Below are 22,181 nucleotides of genomic sequence, written 5' to 3'. Positions count from 1 at the left end.
GGCAGACCCAGCAAAGCCCAGAAGGAGCTTTAATGAAGGCTCTGGGTTCTTGTGCACAGGAGGGCCCCAGAACAGCCCGGGGAGCCCAGGGATGGCTGGACTTGACCTCACGCCCCTTCCCTCCAGAACAGAAGCGTGCGTACGATGCTGAGAAATCTTCTCACGCCCGTAAATCCCAGTACCTGGGAAGCTGACGCAGGAGGATGGCAGATTCCAGGACAGCTTCCCCGAGTGGCCAGACGCCCACCAGCCTAGCGCGAGACTGGCTTCAAAATAAAACACAAGCCGGGCGTGGTGGGCACGCTTGTCATCCCCGCGCTTGGGAGGCGGAGACAGGAGGATCGCACGGGTTCAAGGCCAGCCTCAGCTACTTAGTGAGGCTCTCAGCGACTTAGTGAGACCCTGTTTCCAAATAAAATATAAAAAAGGTCTGGGAGTATAGCCCGGAGGTAGAAAGCCCCTGGGTTCCACCCCCAGTACCACCAAAAAATTTTTTAAAAAATTAAAAAGATAAAGGCTCATAATGGGGTGTATTCATTCGAGTCACCCCTCCATGCCAGTCTGGTATGGAGCTGTACCTATCTTCTGTATTACTATCTTTTAATAAACTTCTTTAAATCTTCAGCAAAAATAAATAAATAAATAAAGACTCATAATATTCCCTTAAATATCTATACCACATTTTCGTTTTCCTCCTTCTCCTCTTCCTCCCCCTCCTCCTTCTTTTTTTGCAGTACTGGGGGTGGAACCCAGGGGCATTCGACCTCTGAGCTACACCCCAGCCCTATTCTTTATTCTTTATTTTGAAACAGGGTCTCACTGGGTTGCAGAGGGCCTCGCTAAGTAGCTGAGGCTGGCTGCGAACCTGTGATCCTCCTGTCTCAGCCTCCCGAATGCTGGGATTACAAGCGTGCGCCACCGCGCCCCGCTGCAAAACTTTGTATTCCTTCCTCCATTAAGGGACCCTTTGGCAGCGGTAAACGCGAAAATATGCAAATGTCCCTTTGAGATCCTGACTTGGGTGCTTTTGGACATATACCCAGACGTGGACTGCTGGATCATACGGCTCGACTATTTTTAATGTTTTAAGGAACCTCCTACTGCTTTTCACGGTGGCTACGTCATTTGACATCCCCACCATCGGGAAGCAAACTCCTTATGTAGAAATTTTTCCATTAAAATGTAAAGTTCCAGCATCTGTTACCTACAAAGGGAAAGAAAAATTTAACGGTCACGGCGTAGTTCACCTTGCTGATGAGCTATGATTAATGTAGACGCCTTTATTTTTTATTTTATTTTAATTTTTTGGTGGTACTGGGGATGGAACCCCAGCCCTATTTTTTATTCTATTAATGTAGAAATTTCTTTCCTTCCTTTTTTTTTTTTTTTTTGCGGCGTCTACTTCCAAGCTACACCCCCAGCCCTATTTTTATTCTTTATTTTGATATTTTGAAACAGGGTCTCACTGTGTTGCAAAGGGCCTCACTAGGTAACTGAGGCTGTCCAGGAACCGTGATCCTCCTGTCTCAGCCTCCAAAAGCTGGGATTATAAGTGTGCACCCCACGCCCGGCTTCTTTCCTTCCTTCCTTCTTTCATTATTGGGATTGAACTCAGGGGCATTCTACCTCTGAGCTACGCCCTCAGCCCTATTTTATTTTGAATTTGAAACAGGGTCTCACCAGGTTGATGAGAGTCTCACTACTTGCTGAGGCTGGCCTCGAACCTGCGACCTTCCTATACAGCCTCCCAAGTACTGGGATGACAGGCACGTCCACCACGCCTGGCTAGTTTATTTGTTCTAACTTTTGCGGGCTGAGAATCAATCCCAAGGTCTTGTGCATGCTAAGCATGTGATGTATCATTAAGCTACACTCCGATCGCACCTTTAAAATTCTGAGTTTTAAATATTTCTTTCCTGAAAATATCTTTAAGACTTAATGTACTGTTGCCTTTGCAACTCAGTGAGACCGTGTTTCAAAATAAAAGGAGAGAAAATAGGACCGGGGGGGGGGTGTAGCTCAGAGGTAGAATGTCCCTGGGTTCCATCCCCGGTACTGCAAAAAAAGAAAAGAAAAAAGAAAGAAAATAAGATCCGGGCATGATGGCACAGGCTTGTAATCCCAGTCCTCGGGAGGCTGAGATAGGAGAATGGCAGGATTGAGGACAGCCTCGGCAAATAGTGAGGCTCATTAACCTAGCAAGACCTTGTTTCGAAATACAAATAAAGGCCGGGCGTGGCAGCGCACGCTTGTCATCCCCGCGCTTGGGAGGCCGAGACAGGAGGATCGCGCGGGTTCGAAGCCAGCCTCAGCTACTTAGTGAGGCTCTCAGCAACTTAGTGAGATCCTGTTTCCAAATAAAGTATAAAAAAAAAGTCTGGGAGTATAGCCCGGAGGTAGAAAGCCTCTGGGTTCCACCCCCAGTACCACTAATAATAATAATAATAATAATAATAATAATAATAATAATAATAAATACAAATAAAATAGGGCTGGGGTAGCCGGGCGTGGTGACGCGCACTTGTAATCCCCGCGCTTGGGAGGCAGAGACAAGAGGATTGCGCTGGTTGGAAGCCAGCCGCGCTGTCTTAAGAGAACCTGTTTCCCAAATAAAAATATAAAATAGGTGTCTGGGAGTGTAGCGGGAGGTGGGGGTTGCAGCTTGGAGGTTGAATGCCTCTGGGTTCAAAATAAAGAATAAAGCCGGGCGTGGTGGCGCACGCTTGTAATCCCCGCGCTTGGGAGGCAGAGACAGGAGGATCGCGCAGGTTCGAAGCCAGCCGCGCGCGCTGGCTTAGGAGACCCTGTTTCCAAATTTAAAAAAAAAAAAAAAATTAAAAATAGGTCTGGGAGTGTAGCCCGAAGGTAGAAGGGCTTCCAGGAACCCCAGTACCACCAAAAAAAAAAAAAAAAAAGAATAAAAAATAGGGCTGGGGGGGGTGTGGCTCCGAGGTAAAATGCCCTGGGTCCTGTCCCCCACTCACCCCATACTAGATGGATTTCGGGTGATTTATGAAAACATGTAATGTATAGCCAAAGACACTATGAAAACCCCCCAGCCAGGTGCAGTGCACCTGGTGGGGGGGGGGCGGAGACAGGAGGATCGCAGGTTCGAAGTCAGCCTCGGCCATTTAGCGAGCCCTTCAGCCACTTAGCGAGACCCCCGTTTCAAAATGAAAAATAAAAATAGGGCTGGGAACATAGACAGGAGGTAGAGCGCCCTGGATCCAAGTCCCAGTACCCCACATTTACACACACACAAATCCCCACGGAGCCCAGATGCGCACTCCCGGGAACGCACCTGCCCCGGGCTCGTAACCAGGGTGGGATTCCTGGCGTCTTGGCAATCACGCTCCAGTATCACACGCGCCGCGGCTCCATCTGGTTGACTCGTCTGTGCCACAACACATGGGTGGAGAGGAGGTTCTGGGTTGGCAGACTTGACAATTTTCTTTTCTTTCTCAGCCGCACAGATCTGCTTTCCAAGTTCTGGCCGGCGGCGCTGCACAAATTTTTTTGTCACGACGCGCGGTGTTTTTTCTCGCACTCCGCACCCAACCAGCAACATCTGAGGTGTTCTTTGTAGCGTCCTCCATCTCAAGGAACACATTTCTGTGTCAGCTGGGGTCGGGGAGGAGAGGGTGTAGTCATAAAACAGCCCCCCAGTGCAATCCCCGCTGGATGCGGTGATACACACCTCATATTCCAGTATCTGGGAGGCTGAGATAGGAGGATCGCAGGTTCAAGGCCAGCCTCAGCAACTTAGTGAGACCCTTTCTTTCTTTCTTTCTTTCTTTCTTTCTTTCTTTCTTTCTTTTTTCTCCTTCCTTTCTTTCTTCCTTTCTTATTTATTTTTGCCATACTGGGGATGGAACCCAGGGGCATTCTACCTCCAAGCTACACCCCGGGCCCTATTTTTTATTCTTTATTTGGAAACAGGGTCTCGCTGAGTTGCAGAGGGCCTCACTAAGTAGCTGAGGCTGGCCACGAACCGCGATCCTCCTGTCTCAGCCTCCCAAGAACTGGGATACAGGCGTGCGCCACCCCGCCGGGCTGCGTCTCCTGTTTTCTGCACGAGATGGTTGGTTCCATGGCTTAAGGGAGATGCTGTTTGGAGAAATGTGTTGAAAGGTATCAGACACAAGACAAAGGCGGCTTAATATCACCCGTTCTGTCTCTGCAGAAGCTTCCCTAGCTGGGCCGACCAATCCCCGTCCGTTCAGAGGGCAAGAAGTCGACCAGGTGAGCCAGGTGGCCCACACTTGTAATCCCTACACTTGGGAGGCTGAGACGGGAGGATCGCAGGTTCGTGGCCAGCCTCGGCTACTTAGGGAGGCCCTCTGCAACTCAGCGAGACCCTGTTTCAAAATAAAAATAAAAAATCAGGCTGGGTGTACAGCTCAGAGGTAGAATGTCCCTGGCTTCCATCCCCGGTACCTAAAAAAAACAAAAATCGACTCGCAGCTTTCTTCCAGTGCCGCCGGGCGAGGGGGTTGCAGCCACACGGCACCCTCCCCCTCCATCTGAGTCCTCAGAGGCCCCCGAGTTCCCGGAGCCTGCCAGCCCCGAAGTCTGGGAGATGTCACAGCTCACATGTCTACCAGATGATAGCGGAAGGGCTCAGAGAGAGGCTTCCAGAAAGCCTTTCTCCACAAACGCCAAGGCCTAGACCCCGTCCCCACCCCTGGCCCGGTTTCCCAAAGAGAGCTGCCCTCAGCCGTCCCCGGCGCCCACACCCACACCCGGCCCCGGGATGTTCTGTCCCCAGCCTGTTAACCGCGGCTTCAGCTGTGCCACCATCTGTCTTCGCCATGGCCCCGGTCTCTGCCTCCCCCACACTCTCCCGGAGCTGGGGCCCCATCGGCCACAGGCAGTGAGAACGGGCATATCTCGGCTTCGGCACAGAAACATTTTGGGGGTTTTGCGAATAGTGAAGCCGGACTCCCAGGCTCCCTGCCTCTCCATCAGCTAATGGGCATCCTTGTCTGGGGACCCCCCTCCCCAGTCTGTGTCTGTGCCCCTGTCTGAGATGCAGAGCCGGGGCCAGCAGAGCAGGCAGGTGGATGTCCAGGGGCACGACCCCTGCTCCTTCCTCCATGGGCGTCTCCAAAGCTGCCCTGCAGCCGGGCGTGGCGGCGCACGCTTGTCATCCCAGCACTCGGGAGGCTGAGACAGGAGGATCGCGGTTCGCGGCCAGCCTCAGCTACTTAGCGAGGCCCTCGGCAATTCAGTGAGCCCCTGTTTCAAAATCAAGAATAAAAAATAGGGCTGGGGTGGAGCTCGGAGGTAGCATGTCCGGGGTTCCATCCCTCAGTACTGCAAAAATAAATAAATAATAAACAAACAAACAAATAATTAATTAATTAAAGCTGCCCCGCAAGCCGGGCGTGGTGGCGCACGCTTGTAATCCCAGTACTTGGGAGGCTGAGACAAGAGGATCACAGGTTCGTGGACAGCCTCGGCTACTTAGTGAGGCTCTCTGAAACTTGGTGAGACCCTGTTTCCAAATAAAGAATAAAAGCTGGGCGTGAGGGCACACACTTGTAATCTCAGCATTTAGGAGAATCCTGATTCGTGAACGGTCTCAGCTACTTAGTGCGGCCCTGTTTCCAAATAAAGAATAAAAAATAGGACTGGGTGTGTAACTTAGAGGTAGAATGCCCCTGAGTTCCAGCCCCAGTACCATACACACAAAAATAAAAAAATAAAATATAAAATAAGCTGGGCGTGGTGGGCACGCTTGTAGTCTCAGCGCTTGGGAGGCTGAGACCGGAGGATCGCGCAGGTTCGAAGCCAGCCTCAGCTACTTAGTGAGGCTCTCAGCAACTTAGTGAGACCCTGTTTCCAAATAAAATATAAAATAGGTCTGGGAGTATAGCCCGGAGGTAGAAGGCCCCTGGGTTCTACTCCCAGTGTAGCTCGAAGGTAGAATGCCCCTGGGTTCCATCCCCAGTAATGCAAATAAACAAATAAATAAATATATATGTATATATACATATATATATATTTATGTGTATACATATATATACATATATATATATTTAAAAAATGGGGCTGAGGGTATAGCCCAGAGGTAGAAAGCCCCTGGGTTCCACTCCCAGTTCCATGAAAAGAAAGAGAGAGAGAGAGAGAGAGAAAGGGAGGGAGGGAGGGAGGGAGGTAGATTAAAAAAAAAAAAGAAATGTACCAGGAAGCTGTCATTTAGGTACACATATTTTATTTTTCATAAAATCAAGGGTCATGTGCCCAGCATCCTTACATTGTACCGGCTCTAAAGCCTCCAGTCCTCCAGGGAGGGGCTCCTGCTCTTCAGCCCCAGGAGCCTGGCGCAGTCGGGGGCTGCATCCAGGAGGCCAGGACGGAGCAGGGCCGCCGTCTCCCCCAGGACGGAGCAGGGCCGCCGTCTCCCCCAGGACGGAGCAGGGCCGTCTCCCCCAGGACGGAGCAGGGCCGCCGTCTCCCCAGGACGGAGCAGGGCCGTCTGCCCAGGACGGAGCAGGGCCGTCTGCCCAGGACGGAGCAGGGCCGTCTCCCCCAGGCTCGGGGAGAAAGGCCACCTGAGGGCAACATCTGCACACCTTTCTCCTCTGCAACTGTAACAGTCGGGTAGAGGCTGTGGCTCTGCACAGACGGGGATGGTCGTGGGATTCTTTGGCATGAAGTCTGTCGTGGGGGCAAGAACAGGGCAGTTGTCCAGCGAGGGGCTGGGCCAAGGGTGTGAGCCCGGGGCGCCGTGCCGAACACACAGGCCTCGGCAGCTTTGGGAAGAGTCCGGGGAGCGCGACTCTCAACACAGGGGTCTGGACCCCTGTCTGTCACAGCCTGGCTCCGCCCTGTGCCCCTCCTCCTCTCTTCCCAGCCCCAGGCCTCCATGGGCATGGCGCCCACCCTACCCACCCACAATCCAGTCTTTTTTTTTTTTTTTTTTTTTTTGCAGAACTGGGAATGGAATCCAGGAGCATTCTACCTCCAAGTGACACCCCCAGCCCTATTTTTTTATTTTTTATTTTGAAACAGGGCCTCACTGAGTTGCAAAGGGCCTCACCAAGTAGCTGAGGCTGTCCTCGAACCGCAATCCTCCTTTCTCAGCCTCCTGAATGCTGGGATTACAAACGTGCACCAGAAAGGGGACCGCGAATGTGTGTGTGTGTGTGTGTGTGTGTGTGTGTGTGTGTTTCTAGGGCTTGAAACCCGGGGAACATTCTACCTCCGAGCTATACTCCCAGCCCTTTTTATTTTGCAACAGGGTCTCGCTGAGTTGCTGAGGGCCTCACTAAGTTGCTGAGGCTGGCTTTGAATTTGCGATCCTCCTGTCTCAGCCTCCCGAAGACTGGGATGGCAGGTGTGTACCACCGAGCTCGGCCTAGGAGCCATCCTGACTCTCGGCCAGGCCAGCCAATCAATCGGCATCCAACAGGGGTGGTGTGGTCGGTACACCGCGTGGGCTGCTCCCAGACCTTCCCCCCAGGTCTCCCGAGTCCATCTCCTGGGGGGTTATTCCTCCTGGAGAAGGGGCTCCCGGTCCCCGCCCAGCACCCTCTCGTCCTCCTCCTTCTCCATACAGCCCACGGTGGCTGCTAACCCGGCGCCCACGCCACCCCCAACCACGGCGGCCCCCGTGGCCCCCACGGCTGCCCCTGCAGCCACCATCCCGGCTTCGGCGGCCAGCGCCGCGGCAGCCATGCCCGCACCCACCACGCCCCCGGCCAGGCCCATGAGCCCGGCGCCCACGGCGCCCCCCACGGCGGCCAGGTGCCCGCAGAAGCGCATCGTGTAGGAGTCCATGAAGGCCTTGGCCTCCGCCTGCAGCTCGGCCTCCAGGGCCTCCAGCATCTGCTCCCTCTCTTTGCAGAGCAGGGCTGCCCCGTGGCGGGCCAAGATGGCATCCTTCTGTGTGGACAGCAGGTTCCGCATAGTATCCGGCAGGACCCGGAGCGCGGAGAAGATGCGCTTGGTGGCTGCGTCCTGGGGCGACAGGGGAGGAGACGCGAAGATGCCCCGGGGTCCCCTGCCCACCCCGGCCTCCCTCGAGGGAGGCCCCGGGCCTCACCTGCTGTCTTACATAGTCCTCAAACTCCCTCCTGGCGGCGTCAACTTTCCTTAGGTCGTGCAGCTGCGCGGCCATCTGCCCACGGGAGAACCCAGGCTGCCTGGCTCGCTCCTTCCTCCGCCTCCGCCGGGGTGCCGCCTGCCTCTTCCTCCTTCCTCCCAGGACCCCCTCCCCAGGCCTCCCTCCCTGGCGGACCCATGCTCCCGGGGACCCTCCCCGGGGTTGGGGGGGGGAACGCCATACCTCTTCCGGAGAGCTGAAACCAGGCCCCATCCGCCCCATCCAGCCAGAGAGGTTCTGCAGAGACACCAGCGCGGGTCAGGGGGTGCAGGGGCCCCCCAGCACGGGGTCTCCAGGGAGTTTCCACACCTTGATCTCCTGAGCCAGCTGCTGCCCGGTGAGCAGGCGCCTGTCCCCCCTGGCCGCGGCGCGGCCCTCGCTCCAGTAGCCCTGGCAGCGGCTCTTGGCGTGCTGGGGGGCTGCGCTCAGCACATCGGAGACGTAAGGCAGGAGGCGGCGGCGGACGTCCTCCTCGGGGTCTGAGGAGAGAGAATCCCGGTGCTGCGGGGCCGGGGGCTTGGCTGGGAGAAAGATGGGGCCGGGGGCTTCATTCCGGGTTCACTTACCACCGCCTGGGCCTCTGTTCACACAGCGCCTCCCCGGCGCGGGCAGCAGGTAGCAGCGGGCCCGCTTCCCCAGGAGCAGCTCCTGGGCCTTGGGGTACTTGCTGGGCAGCTTCTGGTGGGCAAAGCTGTGTCTGAGCCGGGGAGCCGGCCGCCACCCTGTGCGCCCTGCCGGGACCCAGCAGCCGGCTCCCTGTCCTCCCTCTGCACCGCTCACCTGGAGGACGTCACCCAGGAGTGCCTGGCCGGCCTTGCTGGGGTGCACCGAGTCATGAACCAAGAGGTCCAGGTGCTGAAAGGGAAGGGATGCTGACGCCGGCAGCCAGCGGGGTGTCCGCGACGGTCTCGCGCGTCCAGCTCCGGGAGTCTTACCTGGATCGGCACCATCCCATAATGCTGGCCCACCACCTCGGCCACGTGGACAAATGTCTAGGGCGGGCACAGAGAACAGGGAGCTGGGCCCAACTCACACTGCTCAGGGATGCCCCCCCATCAGGCACCGCGGGCCACGCCCCATCCCCTGACCCAGGGACCCCGAACCTCTAGATAATCCAGGTCTGTGTCCTGCAGTTCCTGGCAAGTGTTCAGTATCTGGAAGCAAAGAAAATAAGATGCGGGGTGGGGGGGGTCTGCGGGGGCAAAGCAATGCTGGGGGGGACCCTGGGGGCACAGGTTTGGCGCCTGCATGGGGCCGTCCGCCCCCATAGGTTTGTGATCCTATGGCCTCCCGGCCCACCTTCATGACTGCGAGCAATTTTCCTTCATTCAGGGGCTCCCCCGCCCCAAGCCTGCAGACCCCGAAGCCTGTGAGCCGCCAGGGGCTGGAGGAGTTGGGGCAGGAGTTGGGCACGGGCCCCGACCGGGGTCGCCCACCCACCAGCCGCGGTGCCCTCTCACCTGGTAGGAGCTCAGCATCGCCGTGAGAGCGCAGAGTTTGAGCTTGGTTTCTCTGCTCAGCTCCCGGCTCATGGTGTCCCCGGTGTCCACAAGGAACACAGCCACCTGCAAGGCCAGGGGATCAGCCTTCGCCTGACCTCCGCCTTCCTATCCCCACCCCCAAAGATTGTGTGTGTGTGTGTGTGTGTGTGTGTGTGTGTGTGTACTAAACCCCAGGGGTGTTCCACCTCTGAGCTGCACCCCCCAGCCCTTTTATTTATTTATTTATTTATTATTTATTTTTTTGTGGTACTGGGGATGGAACCCAAGGACATTTTACCTCTGAGCTACACCCCCAGCCCTATTTTTTTTTTTTTTTTGGTGGTACTGGGGGTGGAACCCAGAGGCTTTCTACCTCCAGGCTATACTCCCAGACCTTCTTTTTTTTTTTTTATGGAAACAGGGTCTCACTAAGTTGCTGAAAACCTCACTAAGTAGCTGAGGCTGGCTTAAACCTGTTTTTTTAATCTTTTATTTTGAAACCGGGTCTCACTGAGTTGCGAAGGGCCTCGCTAAGTAGCTGAGGCGGTCCATGGTTTGCGATCCTCCGGTCTCCACCTCCCAAATGCTGGGATGACAAGCGTGCGCCACCACGTCTGGCCTTATTTATTATTTTGTGTGTGTGTGAGATGCCAGAGATTGAGCCCGGGGACAGTCTACCTCTGAACTCCACCTCCAGCCCTATTTTTTATGGAACCCTTCTAACTCCGGGCTACACTCCCAGACCTATTTTTATGCTTTTTTTATTTGCAAACAGGGTCTCTTAAGCCAGTGCGGCTGCTGGCTTCGAACCCGCGCAATCCTCCTGTCTCGGCCTCCCAAGCGCGGCGATTACAAGTGTGCGCCACCACGCCCGGCTTCATTTTTTATTTTGAAGCAATGTCTCGCTAAGTTGCTGAGGCTGGCCTGGAATTCATGATTCTCCTGTCTCAGCCTTCCAAGTCCTGGGATGCTGGGCGTGTGCCACCACATCCGCTGGGCGAGACTTCTGCCCCGATTCCCCTTCTCTTTGCCATGTCTGCAGCCCTCCTCCACTAACCTTCTTCCCCTCTTTACCCAGCAGAAACGGGTGACTCCACATCCATATTCCTCTGGTGAGGCCATTGGCCCCCCATCTGGACCCCTCTCCTCTGGGCCAGCTGGCCTCGCTGGACTCCTACAGGGAGAGCGGGGGGCATCAGCTGGTCCATCCCAGAGAAGACCAGGCCCAGGACTCAGCCAGCGTCCAGAGCCAGCCTGGCCTCCCTCAACCCCCGGCCAGCCCTGCCCTCACCAGGCCCGGCAAGCCCCGCAGCAAGTGGTCCAGGAGGGAGGACTTCCCTGAGCGCGGCTCCCCCAGGACAGCAAGCAGGCAGACAGGAGCGTCCCTGGCCAGGGGGTGTTTCAGGCAGCGGTTGATGGCTCCCATCCTGAGGATGAGCCCCCCGGAGGCGCTGACTCGCACTAGCAGCAAAGGCTCGGCCCTCACGGCGCAGGTCTCCTGGGCCAGAGACAGAAGGATCCTCTGAGCAGCTTCCACGGGCCTCCGGGTCTGCAGTGCACCTGGCCTGGAACTCCACGCCCCCTCTGCCATTCTAAGATACAGCCCAAGCCCCGCGTCCCCGTGGACCTGACCCAGGGGTCCCAGCCCTCCGCGAGGCCTGGTCCGTGCACCTGCAGCGCTGGGGGCAGCGGCCGCTGCGGCAGGAGCCTCATCTTCTCCCCCAGGCTGCGCAGACCCTTTTTCTGTTTGCAGATCTTCCGGCATTCGGGGCAGCAGGGCGGCTCGCAGCCGGGGATGCGGTGCGTGCTGAAGCACCGGGCGCAGAAGTCGTGACCGCAGTCCAGCGAGACGGGCTCCCAGAGCCGCTCCAGGCAGATGGAGCAGGCGGGCAGCTCCCGAGGTGCGGGCGGACGGGGCCCCAGGCCCAGCTCCAGCTTGGGGAAGGATGCATGGGACCTGGGGAACAGGACCGGCCATTCAGAAGCAGCATGTCTGGCGGTGCAGGGTTAGGGGGTGGAGGGCCCTCTGTGCCTCTCCAAATTCTCTCAGGGCCGCCTGGGCTGCGGGAGCTGCTCCCAGAGGGGCTGTGTCCCTTCCTCCTGCACCCCAGGACTTGGGAGTCCCAAAGTGGGGGGCGGCAGAAAGCCTACATGGAACCCCGACTGTCCACATCCCAGCCCTGCAACCCTGAGCCGGGTCCTTCCCCATCCTGGGCCTCGGTTTCCTAATTGTTGCAATGGTAAGGTTAGTGCTGACTTTAGCCAGACCCCAAGAAGCAAGAAACTACACCCCCTGCCGCTCAGACAGTTGCCTAAGGGTGAGTCTCCCAGCACCCAGCGGCATCCGGTTTTTTTTTGGGGGGGAGGGAGGGGTACCAGGGTTGGAACCCAGGGGCATTCTACCTCCGAACTACACCCCCAGCCTTATTTATTTTCTTTCTTTTTTTTTTTTTTTTGAAACAGGGTCTCACTGAGTTGCAAAGGGCCTCACTAAGTAGCTGAGGCTGTCGGGGAACCGGGATCGTCCCATCTCAGCCTCCCAAATGCTGGGATGACAGGCGTGCGCCACCACGCCCAGCTCGCATCCTCTTAAAAAGATCCCGTCCCCTCTCTCTGTGGCTGAGCTGTGAGCATCTGTCTCCCTGAAGCACCCACAGGCTCGTCCTCGTCTCTCCCTCCACAGCCCCGCCATCCAGCCTGCTGCCGCCTCCCCTCCCCCAGGACGGCCCTGAAGAAGCCTCAGCCTCCTGGACCGCAGCCTCCTGGACGTTTGGGACTGACTGAGGACCGGCCCTCTGCACCATCCCTGCGCACTCACCAACTGTTGCTTTGGCTTCCCATAAAGCTCCGTTTTCTCTCCTTGGAAAGAGAGAGGTGGGGGGGAGGGAAAAATTAGGGCAGAATCCAGGCTCCTGTCTCCGTTCCGGATTCCCCGGGCCCCTCCCCCCTCACGCCCCAGCGCCATCCCCCACCCAGGTGACTCCTTCCTACCCCGCCCCCCCACCCCCAACTTCAGGACCCCCCTCCTCTCCGGACTTGCCCGTTTGCCGAGCCGATGACAGAAAGAAGTAACTGACAAGTTGGGCCTCGGCATGGGAGGCTGGTTTGGGAGCGGATTGTGGAGAGAGGCTTCCTCCAGGGGCCAGGCGAGCTGGGGCAGGTGGAGGGTGCGGCAGGGGGATGGCCTCGCCAGGTGGAGGGTGCGGCAGGGGGATGGCCTCCCCGTCGTCAGAGCCAGCCCAGCCGGAGGACAAACGTGATGGCCCCCGGGAAGAGGAGGCTCACCCCAGGGGGAGGAGACAGGGCTGCGGGTACCAGAGCTCTGGAGGAGGGAGGGACAGCGCTGCTCTGCTCTGCTCAGAATCCCTGGCAGAGGCTGGGATGCAGGAGGTGGTGAGTCGCCATGGCGACGGAGGGACCGATGAGGACAGGGAGGGGGAGGGCGACGGAGAGAGAGAAATGCCATGAGGATGCCGTGGAGAACGGAAACTCGGTGGGACACGGGGCGGCGCCGGCCTGGCTGGCCAGTTGGGTCCCCCGGGGCCACAGGGCAGGGTGGGCGAAGAGGGGAGAAGGCAGCTGGGGGGACCTAGAGAAAGGAAGGCTGTTGGTTCCTTTATCCTACTGCCTTTGAGGCTGCGCGCACCCCGTGCGCCCCTCCGCCCTCTTCCAGGGGGACATCGCTGCCCCTTCCCAGGGCTGCAGCCTTCCCTAGCACTGTTGGGCATTGTATGTACCCTGTGCCCCCCAAACCAGCCAGCCGTTGGCTCTCTCTGTTCCTCCTCTACCCCCCACACTGAGTCCAGGGGTCATCACCTTCCTGGACCCTCCTGGCCTCAACCCTCCCAGCCTGGACATGACTGGCCCTCTCGTGGCTAAAGCTTGGAAGCGTAACTTGGGTCAGGTTTGGTGAAGGCCGAGTTCGGTGCAGCCCAGGCTTTGGGGCAAGGCTGGTCTGAGCTCAGCCGCCAGCTGGAGGGCCCCACGTGTTTCCTGTCAGTTCTCTGAGCTCTGTCTGTAAGAGCTGAGGTGTAGTCCCAGTAATTGGGAAACTGAGGCAGGAGGATTGCAGGTTCAAGGCCAGTCTCAGCAACTTAAGGAGGCCCTGTTTCAGATTTAAAAAAAAAAATCAAACAGAGCCGGGCGTGGCGACGCACACTCGTAATCCCCGCGCTTGGGAGGCTGAGACAGGAGGATCGCGCAGGTTCGAAGCCAGCCTCAGCTACTGAGTGAGGCTCTCAGCAACTTAGTGAGACCCTGTTTCCAAATAAAGTATAAAAATAGGTCTGGGAGTGTAGCCCGGAGGTAGAAAAGCCCCTGGGTTCCACCCCCAGTACCACCAAAAAGAAGAAGAAGAAGAAGAAGAAGGAGAAGGAGAAGGAGAAGGAGAAGAAGAAGAAGAAGAAGAAGAAGAAGAAGAAGAAGAAGAAGAAGAAGAAGAAGAAGAAGGAAAAATCAAACAGAGCCAGGCATGGTGGCGCATGTTTGTAATCCCAGCACTCGGGAGGCTGAGACCAGAGGATCGCGGTTCGCGGCCAGCCTCAGCTACTACTTGGTGAGGCCCTCTGCAACTCAGTGAGACCCTGTTTCAAAATCAAGAATAAAAAATAGGGCTGGGGGTGGAGCTCGGAGGTAGAATGCCCCTGGGTTCCATCCCTAGACACACACAAAAATAAATAAACAAACAAACAAATAAATGAGGGACTTCTGTGGACGGCCCTATGGGGAGAAGTCTCATCAGCCACAGGCTCCCTGGCTGGAGCGCGCGCAGCCCAGGCCTCGGGGCTTGTTATGGAAACCCTGCCCCACAGGCCTAACAGCGGGACCAGGCCCCGGCGTGGACACCACACAGGGGAGCCCCACCAGGAGCAGACACCGTCACACTGGCTCCCCAAAGACGACCGTCAGAGGGGGCCACAGGGGCTCCAGGCGGGAGGGAGGCCGTGGACATTTCTAGTTTAAGAAGCTCCCAGAAGCCGGGTGTGGTGGCGCACCATTTGTAATCCCTGCGCTTGGGAGGCGGAGACAGGAGGATCGCGCATCCCCGAGGTAGAAGGGCTTCCAGGAACCCCAGTACCACAAAAAAAAAAAAAAAAAAAGAAGAAGCTTCCAGAATATTAATAAATAACATAATACCAAGACGGAATTATAAAAGCTAAAAAGCTAAGACTTTTTTTTAGGGTTTGTTTTTTGTTTTTATTTTTGTTTTAATCTCAGCTGCATCCCCAGCCCTTTATTTATTTTTATTTTAAAACTTTTTTGTGGTACTGGGGATGGAACCCGGGGGCATTCTACCTCTGAGCGGTACCCCCGGCCCTATTTTTTATTCTTTATTTTGAAACTGGGTCTCACTGAGTTGCAGAGGGCCTCACTAAGTAGCTGAGGCCGCCCGCGAACCGCGATCCTCCTGTCTCAGCCTCCCGAATGCTGGGATTACAAGCATGCGCCACCACGCCCGGCTTTATTTTATATTTTTAAATTTGGAAACAGGGTCTCTTAAGCCAGCGAGGCTGGCTCCAAACCGGCGCGATCCTCCTGTCTCCACCTCCCAAGCGTGGGGATGACAAGCGTGCGCCACCATGCCCGGCTATTTTACTTTTATTTAATTTAAGGTCTTGCTAGGTTGCTGAGAGTGTCGCTACTTTGCTGATGCTGATTTCAAACCTGCGATCCTCCTGTCTCAGCTTCTAAGTGTTGACATCACAGCTGTGCACCAGGGCACCGTGCTCACGACGCTCCTTACATAGAACTTTCGACAGCTCAGGGTCAGGCTTGAGGCGGCTCAACAACGGTTTTGCAGATATATGAAAAGAATAAAGAAGAGCCGGGCATGGCGGCGTGCTCTTGTCATCCCGAGCGCTGGGGAGGCTGAGACCGGAGGATCGCGGCTCTCTGACAGCCTCAGCTACTTAACGAGGCCCTCTGCAACTTAGTGAGACCCTGTTTCAAATTAAAGAATAAAAGCCGGGCACGGTGGGTCACACTTGTAAAATCCCAGAATTTGGGGGGCTGAGACAGGAGGATCGCGGTTCTCGGACAGCCTCAGCTACTATTTAGTGGGGTCCTTTGCAACTCAGTGAGACCCTGTTTCAAAATAAAGACTAAAGACGGGCTTGGTGGCGCACGCTTGTAATCCCCGCACTTGGGAGGCGGAGACAGGAGGATAGCGCAGGTTCTGAGCCAGCCGCGCTGGCTTAAGAGACCCTGTTTCCAAAAATAAAAAATAGGTCTGGGAGTGTAGCCCGGAGGTAGAAGGGCTTCCAGGATCCCCAGTACCACAAATAGTAGTAGTAATAATAATAATAATAATAATAATAATAATAATAATAAGTCTGGGACTGTAGCTCAGAGGTAGAACGCCTCCAGGGGCCATGCCCAGTACGCAAATATAAAATAAAGAATAAAAAATTAGGGCTGGGGGTGTGTAGCTCAGAGGTACCATGCCTCTGGGTTCCACCCCCAGTACCGCAAAAAAATAAAAATAAAAAAAAAATAAGGAAGCACAAAGTCAGATGTGGGCTGCGGTCTCCAGAGCTAGGCACCCCTGGGGTAGAGAGGATGGTGGAGTCGGGGGTGACGGGCGGACACAGGCTGGTGAGCCTCAGAGGTGGGCTGGAGCAGGACTCACTGGGTGGGGGCATAAACTGATGCTCGAAGCCACTGCCAGCACCGCTTTCTCGTGGCTGGTGGTGGGACCTGGGGGTCCCAGGCTGCTGGCAGCCAACCCTCCCCCACACGTCATCTCCCGCCCTCCGAATCGGAATTGACACTTGGCTCCAGACCCGTCGCCTCCTCGGCGAGGCCCACATTCCAGCTCGCACACGGCCCACCAGGACCCGGGGTCTGGAGCGAGCGGGCAGACAGCCAGGAAATTAAGAAACGTGGCTGGCTGGCCCCCGTGGCGCCAATGTCTCCACCGCACACGGATTCTGCCCAGCTGGACCCAGGCCCCCGAGACCCCTCTAAAGTGAGAGGCGGCCCCGTGCAGCTGGCCTGATGGCAGCCAGCCAGAATGAGTAGAAATGGAGCCGGCCGCCGCCGTCCAGGCCTCTGTGTCCAGCCCCGCGAGGCCCGATGGCTTACGCCCTCCTGCAACCCAAACCGGCCCAGCAGGACTGTGCAGCTCCCCACGCTGTATTAATCAACTTTGCATCCATTGCCAGGACCAAAATACCTGATAGAACAATGTAGAGGAGACCTTTATGTGGTTCACGGTTTCCAAGGCTCAGTCCATGGCTGGCCGGCTCCAAGGCAGACATGGCGGCATAAAGTGAGAGGGGGAAGCTGAGCTCAACTTCATACGGCTGGAAGCAAGGAAAGCCACAGGAAGGAAGGGACCAGGAACAGATACGGTCCCCAAACTGTCGGAGTAAGTCCCTCGGTGACCTGGCTCCTTCAGCCGCAGCCCACCTGCCTCAGCGACCACTCAGTAAATCCACTGAAATTATTAAGTCTTTGCTGGATTTTTTTTTCTTTTGCAGTACTGGGGAATCAAACGCAGGGGCATTCGACCTCCGAGCTACACCTCCCAGCCCTATATATATTTTTTCTTTATGTTGAAACAGGGTTTCACTGAGTTGTGGAGGGCCTCACTAAGCAGCTGAGGCTGGCCACGAACCGCGATCCTCCTGTCCTCAGCCTCCCGAATGCTGGGATTACAAGCGTGCGCCACCACGCCCGGTTGTATATTTTATTTTGAATAAAGAATAAAAAATAGGGCAGGGAGGTAGAATGCCCCTGGGTCCCATCCTCAGAACCGCAAAAAAAATATAAATAAATAAAAATAAAACAGGGCTGGGGGTATAGCTCAGAGGTAGAATGCCCTTGAGTTCCATCCCCAGATGCACACACACAAAAAAAGAGTTGCCTGGCACGGCCGGGGTGCTTATTATGGTCTGAATTGACTCCCCCCAAATTTATGTCAAAGCCCTGACCCCCAGTACTGCAGAATAAAACTTTATTTGGAAATAGAGCCTTTAAAGAGGCAATTAAGGTGAAGTGAAGTCACAAGGATGGGCCTTGATCCAACCTAACCTGATATCCACAGCACCCTGGGCCTCAAGGGACAACAACACGTCCGTGCCTGCCAAAGAAAAGACTGCACAGGCCTCCTCCCTGCCCCGCCACCCCAGGCAGCCCGGTCTTCCAAGCAGTCCCTCCAGGAGGGGGCCCTGGGTCTCAGCTGCTCCCCCAAAGTCTCTCCTCCTGGCGCAGGTCTGCCCCTCTCACAGGAAGCGGGGTTGAGGGGACCACACCCTCTCCCCTGCCCAGATGTTCTCCGCTGGGATGAGTTCCCTTCAAAACTCCCTCCTGATACTGGGTATGGTGGCGCAGGCCCGCAATCTCAGTCCTTGGGAGGCCGAGACAGGAGGATCGCGGGTTTGAAGCCAGCCTCAGTAACTTAGCAAGAGCTTGTTTCAAAATAAAAAATAAGCCGGGCGTGGTGGCGCACGCTTGTCATCCCCGCGCTTGGGAGGCAGAGACAGGAGGATCGCGCAGGTTCGAAGCCAGCCGTGCGCGCTGGCTTAGGAGACCCTGTTTCCAAATAAAAATGTAAAAATAGGTCTGGGAGTGTAGCCCGGAGGTAGAAGGGCTTCCAGGAACCCCAGTACCACCAAAAAAATAAAATAAAATAAAAAATAAAAAATAAATTAGCCGGGCGTGGTGGCGCAGGCTTGTGAGCCCCACGCTTGGGAGGCGGAGACAGGAGGATCGCGCAGGTTCGAATAAGAGACCCTGTTTCAAAAATATAAAATAGGTCTGGGAGTGTAGCCCGGAGGGAGAAGGGATTCCAGGAACCCCAGTACCACCAAAAAAAGAAAAAGAAAAAGAAAAACAAAACAAAACAAAAATTAGAGCTAGGGTGTAGCTTGAAGGTAGAAGGTCCCTGGGTTCCATCCCCGGAAACACACACACACACACACACACACACACACACGGAAAAAAACAAAAAACAGCACACAACAAGCCTCCTGGAGGCCCCCAGACTCCATCCACAGCACCAAAAGCAACAAACAATGAAAAATACTTCATGGATATAAGTTGAAGTTTTGGGTTTTGGTTTTTTTTTTCGGTACTGAGGGTGGAACCCAGAGGCTTTCTACCTCCGGGCTATACTCCCAGACCTATTTTATACTTTATTTGGAAACAGCGTCTCACTAAGTTGCTGAGAGCCTCACTAAGTAGCTGAGGCTGGCTTCGAACCCGTGCGATCCTCCTGTCTCAGCCTCCCAAGCGCGGGGACTACAAGCCTGCGCCACCACGGCCGGCTCATTAAACACTTTTAAAATTAATTTCATAAGCAAAATAGAATTGACACCTTATAGTTTCATATTCTCTCTCTCATTTCTCCCTTTTATTTTTTTCCTTAGATGTGCACTCCAAAAGTCTCTGACCTTGAACAAAGCTTATTATACGTTCTGATGACTGATCCTCTTTTTTTTATTTATTATTTTCCTTTTTTGTAGCCTGGTGCTAAAATTAGCTGGCATGTCCTGAAAGAAGAGATTAGGACTAGCCTTCAGGGTTTTTTTTTTTTTTTTTTTTTTGAGGGTCTGGGAATGGAACCCAGGGGCATTCAGCCTCCAAGCTACACCCCCTGCCCTATATTTTATTCTTTATTTGGAAACAGGGTCTCACTGAGTTGCAGAGGGCCTAAGTAGCTGAGGCTGTCCGCGTACCCGGATCCTCCTGTCTCAGCCTCCAAATGCTGGGATTACAAGCGTGCGCCGCCACCTCGCCAGGCTTTCTTTTTATTTTACAACAGGGCCTCGCCCTGTCATCCCAGCATTTAGGAGGCTGAGACAGGAGGGCCTGGCTGCCTACTTTCTACCACACTTCTGCTTTCATTTATAGACGTGTGACCTCGTTTAGCCCTGGGGGAGGCTGGACAATAAACCAGATAAAAATCAGGATCTTACTCTTCCAGATTAAGGGAGAATTAATATTGAAGGGCAGCCAACCATTGCTTTCACGGAGAAGGATAAAAACCGTGTTGAAGATATCTCACCCATCGGAGAACAATCATGATATTTATATTAAAGAAAACTTGTGAGCCGGGCCTGGTAGCACAGGCTTATAATCCCAGTACTCGGGAGGCTGAAACGGGAGGATGTGGGTTCACAGCCAGCCTCAGCTACATAGTGAGGCCCTCTGCGATTTAGTGAGACCCTGTTTCCAAATAAAAAATAAAAAGTAGGGCCGGGGGTAGAGTTTGGAGGTAGAATGTCCCTGGGTCCCATCCCCAGTGCCACAAAAAATAAATAAATAAAAATAGGGCTGGGGTGCACACTCGTAATCCCAGCATCCGGGAGGCTGAGACAGGAGGATCGCGGTTCGCGGCCAGCCTCAGCTACTTGGTGAGGCCCTCTGCAACTCAGTGAGACCTGGTTTCAAAATAAAGAATAAAAAATAGGGCTGGGGGTGCAGCTCGGAGGTCGAGTGCCTCTAGTACTGGAAAAAAAAAAAAAAAAAAACTTGTGCGAGGCCGTGGATTTGGCTTCCACACCTAAACCAAGCCCAACAGACCAAACCAACATGGAGTTTGGCCACCAGAGCCGGGCTTCGTTCACTCCAGAAACCTCTGGAACCAATTAACCAACTAAGCCGTAACCGATCAGGCCGGCGCTGTCCCGCACTTCTGTTTCCCAGACCGGGTGTTTTTTGGTGGGAGTTCTCCGACTCTGCCCAATTCACCAATCTTTCTTTCTTTCATTCTTTCTTTCTTTCTGTGTTGCTGTGTTCTGTTTTGTTTATAATTGCTCAAAATAAACGCTGTTGACTTTAATGAGTTTAAGATTTTCCCTTTCGACAAGCAATTGTGAGCACTGTTCTGGACACCCGATGGGAGATTGCTTAATCCTTACCCCACCCCCGAGAAGAAGGACAGACCCGGCTTTGTTTTATGGAAGAAGAAACCCAGACACGGAGAAGGGAGGTGACCCGTCCAAGGTCACCCCGCTAGCAGGTGGCAGAGCCGGGGTTTGAACGCAGGTGGCTGGTTCCAGAGCCTCCAGGACCAGACCGGGGCGAGGAGCCTTCAAGGGCCATCCCGGAACCAGGCCCAGGAGGCCGGCTGGGGCTCTGCTAGGAACCAGGGCCAGAGCTGCCCACTGCATTGTTGGTGCTCACCTGTTCAATTTTCTGTTTTTAGTTTTAACTTTATTTATTTATTTATTGCAGTGCTGGGGATTAAACCCAGGGTCATTCTACCTCTGAGTTACATCCCCAGTCTGATGTTTTATTTATTTATTTACTTATTTTTATTTATGTATTTCTGTGGCACTGGGGGGTGAAACCCAGAGGCTTTCTGTCTCTGAGCTATACTCCCAGCCTTATTTATTTATTTATTTATTTATTTATTTATTTTTGCGGGTCTGGGGGTAGAACCCAGAGGCATTTATTTGACTTCTGAGCTACACCCCCTGCCCAATTTTTTATTCTTTATTTTGAAACAGGGTCCCACTGAGTTGCAGAGGGCCTCACTAAGTAGCTGAGGATGTCCGCGAACCATGATCCTCTGGTCTCAGCCTCCCGAATCCTGGGATTACAAGAGTGCGCCACCACGCCCGGCTCCTATTTCATACTTTATTTGGAAACAGGGTCTCACTAAGTTGCTGAGAGCCTCACTAAGTAGCTGTGGCTGGCGTCGAACCTTGCGATCCTCCTGTCTCAGCCTCCCAAGCGCGGGGATGACAAGTCTGTGCCACCACGCCTGGCTTTATTTTTTATTTTGAAACAGGATCTCACGAAATTTTGGAGGGACTAAGTAGCTGGGGCTGGCCCGGCTGCAAACCTGTGATTCTCCTGTCTCAGCCTCCCAAGTACCTGGATAACAAGCGTGTGCCACCAAACTTGGCATATTTTTTTTATTTTTTAAATTTTTTAAAACATTTTTCTTTTTTGTGGTACTGGGGATAGAACCCAGGGGCATTCTACCTCTGAGCTATACTCCCAGTCCTTATTCTTTATTTTTGAAACAGGGTCTCACTAAGTTGCAGAGGGCCTCACTAAGTAGCTGAGGCTGTCTGTGAACTGCGGTCCTCCTGTCTCAGCCTCCCAAATACTGGGATTACAAGCATGTGCCACCACACCCAGCTATTTATTTTATTTTTATTTTTATTTTCTGCGGTACTGGGGACGCAATCCAGGGACAGTCTACCTCTGAGCTATACCCCCAGCCCTATTTTTTATCTTTTATTTTGCAACAGGGTCTCACTGAGCTACAAAGGGCCTCACTGAGTAGTAGCTGAGGCTGTCATGACCGCCATCCTCCTGTCTCAGCCTCCCAAATGCATTACAAGCGTGCGCCACCACACCCGGCTTTCAATTTTCTTTTATAACATATATTTTGATTCCCCGTCCAGGGAATCCCACTGGTTGGGACAGACACAGCCTTTAGCCACTGACTGGGACAGATGCAGTGTTCCGAGTGTTCGTGGCCAAGGACTGCACACAGTAGGTGCTCTAGTACACACAGCAGATGCTCAAGGACTGCACACAGTAGGTGCTCTAGTACACACAGCAGGTGCTCAAGGACCGCACACAGTAGGTGCTCTAGTACACACAGTAGGTGCTCTGTACCACATCAG

At 54.5% G+C, this 22,181-nt stretch overlaps 2 protein-coding genes across 3 annotated transcripts in view; both read right to left on the bottom strand.

Annotated features, from left to right (window-relative positions):
- The window catches only part of LOC308275561 (multidrug and toxin extrusion protein 1-like), a gene marked incomplete at both ends in the record, with an annotated part of 46,511 nt that extends 41,650 nt beyond the window's left edge, over window positions 1-4,861 (bottom strand). The window contains 2 exons of the mRNA XM_080713925.1: window positions 4,511-4,597; window positions 4,743-4,861. Of these exons, the coding sequence (XP_080570051.1) occupies window positions 4,511-4,597; window positions 4,743-4,861 (206 nt within the window). The remainder of the gene's footprint in view (window positions 1-4,510; window positions 4,598-4,742) is intronic.
- A 2,633-nt stretch (window positions 4,862-7,494) lies between these two features.
- On the bottom strand, window positions 7,495-13,028 carry RNF112 (ring finger protein 112; the record flags this gene model as incomplete). Of its 2 annotated transcripts, XM_080714197.1 has the most annotated exons (15): window positions 7,495-7,965; window positions 8,051-8,125; window positions 8,294-8,347; window positions 8,420-8,589; window positions 8,677-8,788; window positions 8,891-8,965; window positions 9,046-9,102; window positions 9,214-9,264; window positions 9,571-9,675; window positions 10,649-10,765; window positions 10,883-11,089; window positions 11,263-11,548; window positions 12,410-12,450; window positions 12,632-12,742; window positions 12,877-13,028. In XM_080714197.1, 14 exons carry the CDS (start codon window positions 12,683-12,685, stop codon window positions 7,495-7,497), a joined length of 1,875 nt encoding a protein of 624 aa, XP_080570323.1. The 2 variants fall into 2 exon arrangements, with proteins under 2 accessions (XP_080570323.1, XP_080570322.1); XM_080714196.1 differs by lacking the exon at window positions 12,877-13,028 and having other exon boundaries at window positions 8,680-8,788; window positions 12,632-12,685.
- Window positions 13,029-22,181: the final 9,153 nt, after the last annotated feature.

Source organism: Muscardinus avellanarius (assembly GCF_963383645.1).
Source record: "Muscardinus avellanarius genome assembly, chromosome: 16".
Lineage (NCBI taxonomy): Eukaryota > Metazoa > Chordata > Mammalia > Rodentia > Gliridae > Muscardinus > Muscardinus avellanarius.
Note: the sequence above shows the minus strand (reverse complement) of the source record. Positions and strands in the feature narration are given on the sequence as shown.